Here is a 10,690-nt window from a genome sequence, read left to right as displayed (position 1 = left end):
GACAGAGAAAGCCGCTGCCACACAGCCGGTTTCCCACTGAAACCAGGTTTTGGATGAAACTTGCCCGGTTTCTAGACTCGGGGGACCAAATGTCACCCAAACTTTTTTAAGGGGTTGCACTTGCATATGTGTAATCGATCTGTCTATGTGTAAACTACAGATTATATATTGCTAAGGAACTTGTTTCAAAAAAAAAAATTGCTGAGGAAAGGAAGGATCAAGGTACCCTTTTGAATTTGCCTATGTATTACTTCTATGTTTACCAGTACTAAATTATAGATCACCCATGCATCATGTTGCAAAACATGACCTATGAACAAATAACATAGATCAGTCAGCTTTGGCCTGGTAGTAAGAAATCACAGTACTGAACAGGTCAGCCAGCTTAATTCACACACTAACTAATATGAAATCACAATATTGCAGTTCAACAAATTGAAAAAGTCTACTGCATCAGTAATTCAGTATGACTGGAATAAAACTTCCGCATGTGAAGATAGTGTTTTTTTAGCATAAGGTCAGAGCAAATCAGAGAGAGCGTAAAAGTAAGACTAGCCACAGTGGGAGTAACTTGAGCAGTAACATCGAGTCCAACTCAGCAAATTCGCTTATGTGGCAATGAATTAATGAGGAGAGAGGTAGTTATAGTAACTTAGCTAGTTACTGTAACATCACATGTCCCAATGCAATATGAGTCTATAACCTAAAAAATGAAACTTTGCATGACACTACACTTATATTACTACCCACTATGCAGGTAGTAATATAGTCTAGGAATATGTGTATGTTACTAGTGTATGTTACTCTCCATTGTGGCTAGTCTAAAATACAGTCTCTCTCTTGTAAAGATAATTCTTGTTGACCAACCTAATGATAACATCTTATCTGCCTCCTTCATGACATAGGACATTCCTGGAATAAAGAACAACTTATGACAAAGTCGAAAACATGAACTAGCCCCAAATCTGTTTCTTCAGACAGTGAATTGTTTTTTCCAACTTAGCCTTCTCAGCCTCTCGAGCTTCAGATGCTTGCTTAATCATTTCCATCGTCCCCACTTCCCGTTTTGGCTGAAAAAATTCTTGATCCGAATTTCTCCTGCTTGCGCCCGCCTGGCCATATTTGGCCTGCTCAAATGGCCTAAGATAGTACAGTGTTCTAGCACAAACCACTCTCTCAGGTACTTCAACATTTTCGTTCACCGCTTCGGGTGATTTCAAATGCATCGCGGCCACTTCAACATCCTTTTCAGATTCTTCGAGGGACTCATTATTGTTGATGGCCACGATGTCTTCAGGTGTTGATTGCATATCAACTACAACAGCTCCTTCCATCTTTCTCTTACTCGGATGAACTAGCTCCTTTGTCCTTGCAGCATTAGCAACATGAGCTGCGCATGCGGACGAGTATGGCTCCCACCACCGCGCATACTCAACGGTCATGCCGGCGTCGCGATTTGGAAAGATGAATGCAAAGGATCTAGCCTCTATCTTATAGGTTGACCACGCGGCCACTGGATCCGAGTTGACATGACAGACATCCCCGGGCACGTCCTGATCGAAGCCCAGCTGCCGCGCGACATGGTGCGGACTGCTAGTATAATCTTGATTGTTAGGTTTGTATTAGTTTGTGCATGTACGAGTTGGCTGGGTCGTGTTTGGTTAGGACACAAGTGATTAAGGCGGCCGGTGATTAGTTTAGACTGAGATTAGGAGTCCTACCAGTAGTCTAAGTTGGAGTCGGCTTGCACATTTAGTCCGTGTCATATAGGCGTAGTTGTACGTGGCCAGTCCAAGTGTGTTTAGATTTCCGGCTAGGTCTGCTAGCTATGGCCCTTATCAGTTGCGTGTGTGTATATATACACAGGGTTGGCGTGAGTTTATTGTAACACCGTGAAGAGAAAATAGAAAAGAAATAAAAAGAAGAACAAGGCACGACACGTGCCTTTGGCCAAAGTTTTTGTGCGCGTGTGTTCGTTGTGATTTGATATGATCGATCCTGAGGACGAATTTCCAATAATTGGTATCAGAGCAAGGTTTAGGAGTCGAGCGCTTGCCCCGGGGTAGCGACCCGACTAGTGCCTCGGGGCGGGCGATATGGTCGCTGGGTGGTGCAGCGACGAGGAGAAACAAGCGATCGTCGTTCATTGGAGCGACAAGGAGGAAGACGGCAGGTTGTCGTCGGCAAGGCGGTGAAAGAAGATCGTTGATGGGGGAGGTGGTGCCGAGGTGCGGTGCTGGAGCTCATCAAGATCGTCGTCTGGGGGAGTCGGATGAGTCATGGAGTCGTGCGAGTTTGCACGGTCAGTTGCCGTTGCGTCTGTGAGTCGTCGTCGTGTCCAAGTGCTCGTCTTGGTGATGATTCGTTGGAGTGGATGCAGTGTGCACGGTGTTCCATGAATCATGTCCACGTCCTCGTGGAGCGTCCTAATTGCGGCCAGTGTAGAAGAGCTGAACATATCAAAGGAGAGTAGAAGACCTGAAGAGGATACATGCTGATGATGCTTGTTCTTGGAATCATGTGGTCGCTTCCGGTTGGTTGACCTGACTGTACCATCCGTTGCCACCGCCAGAACCAAAGCTAGAGCCCCAGCCTCAGCTTCAGCTTCTTCAGCAGCTAGCCAAGCTGCCTCTTCATCGGAAATTTCGGAATCCATCAATGCAGGCGGCAGACAGTGAGACAAGAGACAACAGCAGCACGGAGCAGCGGGGCATGGCGCCGCGGCGGTACCGCACGGAGTGGCGAAGGAGCGGCGGGAACGTCCAACACTGGCGGAGGTCGCGAGGCATCGGCGTGTCGGGTGTCGACGGAGGCGCGGAGCAGCATGAGGCGGCGTCAGGCGGCGGTGCAGTACCGCTGCAGTGGCTAGGTCGTAAGGGGAATTGGGGAACGACTGGGATCGATTGGGGATTTTTTTTGTTTGACAAGCAGACCTGTCGATTGGGCATTTGGGCCTGTAGTAACGTCTAACGCAGCCCAGTTCTGCATTCGAGCCCAAATCTCTTCCTCCCTCAAACTGCTCACGTACCCCTTGGATTGGATAGAGTCATGCGTAAACAGAGAACAACGCCAATGCCGCCGCCACCACCATGAATCGCTCGCCGGAGGAAACGAGGAGGAAGAATATGTAACGGGGGTTCGATTTTTCGCCACCGGCGACCCGGGGCGGCCGCCCCAGCTCGCCCCAATGGTGGGTCCGCCACTGCCCCACGGGAAGACGAACATGCTGGTCTCTCTGGACCAGAACGCCGCGAGCTGGAGCAGTAGACCTTCGTCACGCCGAACCCGCCATGTGGTTGAGAGGATGGGGTCAAATATACCAACTCTCTTCCACAGGCCCTCGTGCAGGAATGCAGATTTTATGAGCTTATGCACCCGGTCCTCACTATTCTAATACTCCAATGTTGCTTTGAGATCTGTGCTACTCAACTACCTTATTACATAGAATTTTCTCTTTTTTGTTCCTCTCATATAAAACATGTCTTGAACTTCAAACTTTACAGTACAACATAACTTTGTAACTAGAATGTGAGATAAAACTTTCAGATTTTTTTGTCCGACATAAATATGAAAAATAAGATTATTTTAATCAAACAAATCTCATTTTGTATATTTATGTTGGACCAAAAAATCTGTAAGTTTTATCCCACATTCTACATAGAAAGCTTTGTTGTGCTGCAAAGTTGAAGTGCAAATACATGTTCTATATGAGAAAAACAAAAAAGAGAAAATTATTTGCACGAATCATGATGCAGGAATGAGTGGTTGAATAAGGAGTACCCGGATGCATAGGCTCTAAAACATGTTTTCGCCTCGTGCAGCGGTCGAAGCTTGGACACCCAGCGCCTCCACAGCTTCGAGGAGGAAGGCCAGCCCCTCCATTCCACCCGGATCTCGCCATGAAGAAAGGGGCCTCCACTGCGTCGCGAGGATGGCAGCACGGAGAGACGAGTGGAGTCGGCGCGGGGCAGGAGGAAGTAGGCCGGTCGGGCGGTTGGGCGGGAGCGGTCCGCGCCAGAGATGTTCGTGGCAGTGGATTCCTGGACCAGGAGCTCGTCCTCGTTAGACATCGCAGAGGGGTTTTTTCTATGGTTTGGTTTGGTTTGGTTGAGAGAGAGTGTGGGTGGGGATTGCCACGGATAGGATCCTATATAGTATATGCTAAATAGTTCATATATGTTTATATATGGCAATGCTAGAAGAAATATAATCAATGTACAATAATCAATAGCAATGATGGGATATCTTATAATCAAGAGCATGGGTAGCATGAGATATCTTCAAAGTTTAGTCACTTATGTTGTATTAATATCCTAAATTAATGAATTAAATACATTAGAATTTATTTATTAATTTATAAAACATAAGTGAGTGAAATTTGAAGATAAATCTTGAAATAATTATCATTATTTTTTTATATATTTTATTTTTAGTACCATGCTTTAATGATTTTATTAACCAAATATATAAAAATTAATGCTAATTAATTTTAGCTTTATCTTCAAATAATAAATTATCATTATAGCGTGGTACTAACTAAGAAAACATATAAAATTAATGCTAACTAAGAAAATATATAAAATTAATGCTAATCAATTTTAGATTTTTCTTCAAATTTCACCCATTTATATTTTCTAAAATTAATAAATAATTTCCAATGATTAATTTAGGATATTAATACAATATAATTGACTTAAATTTAAAGATATCCCATCCTACTCATGGTCTTGATTATAAGATAACCCATCGTTGCTATTGATTATTATACATTAATTATATTTCTTCTAGCATTGACATATATAAACATATATTGTTCCTTCCACATATAAATTTGACGTTCATTTTAAACAATCGATAGTTATCTTGTATAAATTAGATGTACAATGTTTAGATACCAATATTGTCTGTTGCATATATTATGCATTAGTCAACCTATTTTTTTCTTGTTTTATCATGCAATATACTATAAATATCAATGCTATATTTTCGTTTCTTGTAAAAATAAATGTTAGTCACCTATTGCATCAAAGGAGATACTGATACGTTGGCATCAAGCATCTCATCATACTAAGTAAATGGTTCATAATAAATTGCATGTACGACAAATTTCCCATCTATAAATAAATCTTCTTAACATTGTAAGTCACTAGGATGGAGTGTTGCACTTTTGCTCACACTTAACTAGATGACACCCTGCGTGTTGCTGCTAAAAGTTGGTTGCAATATATTTGATGTGATTTGGTTATCTGAAATTAGGATATGAAAATGTAATTTTATATACATATAACTTATTATATGTAATGTTTGTTAAGATTTGGTTCTCTGAAATTAGTGTATGGAAACGTAAAGTAATTTATTGTATCTTTTTATTATATAATTGTAATTTTTCTGTAGAATATAATTAGCATTCTCCAAGTATGTGATAAAGTGACATGTTTGGTGAGTTGGGATGTGTGCATGTTGGAATAGAACATAAATAGCATTCCCCATGCATGATAAGAGAAACAATTAGTGGGGTGATTATTTGACATGTGTGGTGAGGTGGCATGTGTGCATGTTGAAGGAAATGGAGATAGTGGGGATCAACTATTTAGATATATAGGATTCCTCTCCATGGCAAACCCCAATCTCTATCTCTCTCAAACAAACCAAACCACACGAAAAACCCCTATGCAATGTCCAATAAGGAGGAGCTCTTGGTCCACGAATCCATTGCAATGAACATCTTCGACGCGGATCGCTCCCGCCCAACCGCCCGATCGTCCTACTTCATCCTGCCCTGCGTGGATGCCACTCGTCTCTCACTCGTTCCATCCCCGCGACGCAGTGGAGGCCCCTTTCTTGGTGGCGAGCTCCTGGTGGAATGGAGGGGCTAGCCTGTCTACTCAAAGCTGTGTAGGTGCTAGGTGACCATGCTTCGGCCGCTGCACGAGGGCATGTGGAAGAGAGTTGATATATTTGACGTCATTATCTCAACCAGATGTCGTGTGGGGCGTGACGAGGATCTGCTCGTCTAGCTCGCGACATTCTGATCCAGAGAGACCAACATGTTCTTCTTATTGTGGGGCGAGGCCACGGTGACGATGGACGTGGTCATGCTAGGGGGGGGGGCTAATACTGTTGGCAAGCTCCTATGTGCGGTGATGTTGGACGCGTTGCGCGTCGACGTGTACGCCCTTGAGGGCGTTCAAAGAATTCGTTGCTATCACACACTGCAAATGATATCTACATTTGGATGGAGTATTATCTTATCAGAAGGTTTATATTATGTAGATGCGCTATAAAACAGAGGGCTTTTAGCGAGGGTTCACTTCTGTCATGTAAAACCAATTTTCGCCACCAAAAATGTGCCGGTGAGGATTTTCGACCGTCACCATTGAAGCATCACAATAAATACCTCAATGGTTCCACACTTTCTGTCACCTAAGATCGTATCTTAGGTGACAAACCCAGTTTTATCATCTATGTGCATTTTCGGTGACGGCCAAGACTATAATATTTTATTGGCCAATTTGTCACCTAATATCGTTTATGGTGACGATAATCTGCCACCAGTAACCGGTTTGTCTGTTCGACTAGTCAACGATTATGACAAATGGGCCCAGGAGATGCTTATGTGGTTGCTTCCATGTCGGCCCGACTGAGGTTTTATCATCGAAGGGGGTTGTTAGTAATAAATATAGCAAGTTTCAATTCATCAATCATATGTAGACATGTATTATGTATATAGGCTTACGTGATTGCGATAAAAACTTGCATAACATATTTTGTCACCCTTCCGTGGTAACCGGGTCCTAATAGAAACTAAGAGTAATTAAGGCGCTTCTTTTAATAGAGAATTAGAACAAATCATTAACACATAGTGATTACATGAACTCCTTAAATTACAGTCATCCTTGAAGAGTATCCCAATTGTTGTCACCTTGGGATCTACGGTTCAAAACAATAACAGGTGCACACAATTTTTTAAAAATTCCAAACATTTTCAAAATTCAAAAAAAAATGTTATTTTTTAAAATTACGAACCCTTTTAAAAATTTTAAAAATAATAATATTTTTAAAAAAAACTAGAAAATTGAAACAACCAATAAAGAAAACAACAGGAAATAATGAAACTGATTCAGGAACTTTTTAGATGATCCAATAAAAGAAAACGGGGAGAGCACTCTAAAACAAATTCAAAACCCCCAAAACCAAGCAGCCATCCTTTTATCTTCATATGTTGCATTCCAATATAATCTTTGGTTGTTTTGCTTAACATCCAAAAGATTGTCTTACATTTTGGCATACCGACTAAAATCTACTTTATCAAGCGTCTTGATGTAACTCTTCGAGTGAATACTCCCTCCGTCCGAAAATAAGTGACTTCCTTTTACTTCACCAACACTAGCAGGGTCATAACACTTTTTAGATGATGCCACGACTTGCAAGTGAAAAAACGCCGATATAGTCATCGTAGCAATATAAACGTGGACGGGCAACCTTGGATATATATACTCAGAACTGTAGTTCCGAAAAATGCGATTGTTTCTCGAATCCACAAAAATCGAAAGAGAAATATTTTTATTAAATACCAAATATGTTAAAATCTAACGTACACCTACTAGTTATCATCTAAAATTCCCCTAAAAAAAGTTATCTTCTAAAACAGGTATGTTCGTTTTCACTTTGCACCTTTACTCTCGTGTACAATTGTCTGTCTGTATTCTCCCGTGGATCTGTCTAAGAATTCAACATTAGTTTTAAGAACAATGACACTGCTTACTTTCACTGGTTGTTCAAGTGGTACACTTCACCATGCTCTGAACTGATATTATTTTCATGGTAAGTAATACACCCTCCGATCCAAAATAAGTGTTTGAACTAAACCACGACGATTATTTTGAATTAAAACCACAACGCTTATTTTGCAGTGACCTTGGATGATTCATCAATCATCACTGCACTCACCCAAACTCCTTTGCATCAGACGGAGCTTGCTCAGGTAATTAGCCCTACGTCTACCATTTCTCATCCATCTCGCCCCAAAATCTTTCAACACATGACCACGCGTCACTGTAATGATGCTATTCAGCCTCTCCATTTTGCATAGAGATCTCTTGTGCATATGCAACCGTCACGCCTCCAACACATTGCGGAATAGAGAACACAAAATCTGCAGGTTTCATTGGAGACAGTCCCTTCCTTTTCAGAAATAAGTCAACTCCTGATCCGAATTTCAAAGCCTAGCTTCCTCGCAGCACGAATTGATAAGAGAAATGCAAACTATAAACAATAGTGCAGAAATAAAATGAGAGCCAGAGCAAGCTATCTCCAACTTCAGAATGAGTATAAAATACAGAAGCAAGACGTAAAGAACCCCTTCCAGATGAAATCGAATAGTGAAAAACACAAAGGCAAGAATCAGATGTGGCACACAACCATACTTTGAACATTCATTAAGCAGATAAATTCCATCTTTGCCGAGTGTTATTCCCTAGCACTCGGCGAACTGTTTTAAAAAATAAATTCCAAATGGGGTACTTAGGTACTCAGTATAAATTTTGTTAAAAGTTTGAGCTTGGGAACTTAGGTTTTGTTTCTACCAAATGGTTGGTTTCAGTTGAGAATTTATCATTTATTTCCAACTGGAAATCACTTCATTCAGACAAATAAATTTTGTCTCTACAATGTTCATACTATAGCAGTGTTCCAAAATTTTGGGATTCCTCAGCCTTTGCATTCACAAGCCAGCGTTATACTCTGGAATTTGGAAGGGAGGATATCCATGCGTTGTGCATGAAAACAGTGCTATAAACATCTAATCTAATCTGTTTTTATCTCACGGAAAATCAAAAGAGCACTTTCGCTTCCTCTGTCGGCTATTTACGCTGATGCATAAACTGGGCAACATTTAGCAGATGATGAAACAAGAAACCAGTCTTGGGTAATGTGATTACTGGATAGAACTTTGAACAAAAGTGTCACGATTGCATATTCTTGCGCTAGAATAAAAGTGTCAAGATGGCTTGAACTGATAAGGTCAAGCAAGACCTGGACGCCACCAGATTCTGCAACTGTTAAAAGAGACTTTATTTCCTGTAGAAATCTTGCAACTAAGCATACAGTACTTCTACTTCCCTCGAAAAACTTCAGAAATTCTACTGGAATGTTGCAGTGTCAACTGAAAGTCTGAAATAACTCTCAGATTTGGTGCAAGAGAAATGCAGAACAGATAACATAGCTCTTGTAATGATGTTATCACTATGCTATTCAGAGTCTCCTTTGTGCATATGGAACTGTCACACCTCCATCACATTGTGGAACAGAGAACACAAAAATCTGCATGTTCATCTGATTCAAAGCTAGTGGCCTCACAACACAACACGGACAGCACTACAAGAATCACGAATTATTAACAGAAATACAAACTACAAATACGAGTACAAATTAAAAGGAGAACAAAGGCAAGCTCCATGCAACTTCAGAGGCAGCATCTGCAGAGACTGTTCGCTAAGGGAAAGGTACAAAGAAGAAAAATGGAGTATTTCATGGCCGTCCCATGAACCCCTTCCAGATGAAACCGAGTAGTAAAACACACACAGCAAGAAGAATCTGATGTGACACACAATATTTCTTCAGACCCACAAGCAGCACAAGATTACACATTCAGAACACAATCTTGCAGCTAACTACATACAGAATCCAACGGATTGAGAAACGAGGATGAAGCCTAGGAGGAGGTGAACTTGGTGACGGCCTTGGTGCCCTCGGAGACGGCGTGCTTGGCGAGCTCGCCAGGGAGGACGAGGCGGACGGAGGTCTGGATCTCCCTTGACGTGATGGTGGGCTTCTTGTTGTAGCGGGCGAGCTTGGCCGACTCCCCGGCGAGCTTCTCGAAGATGTCGTTGATGAAGGAGTTCATGATGGACATGGCCTTGGAGGAGATGCCGATGTCGGGGTGCACCTGCTTGAGCACCTTGAAGATGTAGAACTTGTACGTCTCCACGCTCTTCCTGGCCTTCTTCTTCCCCTTCTTCTCGCCGCCCTCCTTGGACGCCGGCGGCCGCTTCTCGGCCTTGGTCTTCTTCGCCGTCGTGGTCTTCTCGGCCTTCTCCGCCACCGGCTTCTTCTCCGCCTTGGGCGCCATGGGAGCTGAGGCTTATGATTCGAGGGTGTGGGGAGGTGGGGCTTGGATCGAAGGTGATGGGGGGTTGCAGATGCTGTGATGTGGGGTGAACGGCGGGGCGGCGAGATTTATGTAGGAAACTGGATGGAGGAAGGAGGCGGGCTGGGGTTGGTGGAGAGGCTGGTGCCTCGGATCGATGCCGTGGAGCGGTTTCAGCCGTCGGCTGATGTTTGGGGTGGACGGCCCGGATGCGCTTTGGCGCGGATCGGTGACGTGGCCGAAACGTGCACGGGCGGGCCGGTACGAGTGTGGCCGGCGGCTGTGTGGGCGGATGGTGAACGATCGTGGCCATGCATATAACAGCACACATCGTAGGTGTAGGCCTAGGCCAACTCCAACCGCGTCCGTTTCATGGTAAACGGACATAAAACTATTCTTAACGTGCGGGAGCAAATGGACAAACATCTTTTTTGTCTACTTTCAAAAAAAATTTATTCTTGTTTGCGTGGAAAGGGACACGCGCGAACGGGCGGGACACATGCCCTTGTCCTTCCCTGGCCTGTACACAGACGCCCCTTTTTC

General features: G+C 43.0%; 1 protein-coding gene across 1 annotated transcript; it reads right to left on the bottom strand.

The window, feature by feature from the left end:
• Positions 1 to 9,404: 9,404 nt before the first annotated feature.
• LOC119319533 (histone H2B.3-like) lies at positions 9,405 to 10,216 on the bottom strand. The gene has a single exon (XM_037594005.1). It carries the CDS (start codon positions 10,127 to 10,129, stop codon positions 9,713 to 9,715), a length of 417 nt encoding a protein of 138 aa, XP_037449902.1. The 5' UTR covers positions 10,130 to 10,216; the 3' UTR covers positions 9,405 to 9,712.
• Positions 10,217 to 10,690: the final 474 nt, after the last annotated feature.

This window comes from Triticum dicoccoides, chromosome 6A (assembly GCF_002162155.2).
Source record: "Triticum dicoccoides isolate Atlit2015 ecotype Zavitan chromosome 6A, WEW_v2.0, whole genome shotgun sequence".
NCBI lineage: Eukaryota > Viridiplantae > Streptophyta > Magnoliopsida > Poales > Poaceae > Triticum > Triticum dicoccoides.
Note: the sequence above shows the minus strand (reverse complement) of the source record. Positions and strands in the feature narration are given on the sequence as shown.

Bases quoted from the DNA above. Each gene is read 5' to 3' on its own strand.
- LOC119319533 (XM_037594005.1), bottom strand. From the start codon at position 10,129: ATGGCGCCCAAGGCGGAGAAGAAGCCGGTGGCGGAGAAGGCCGAGAAG.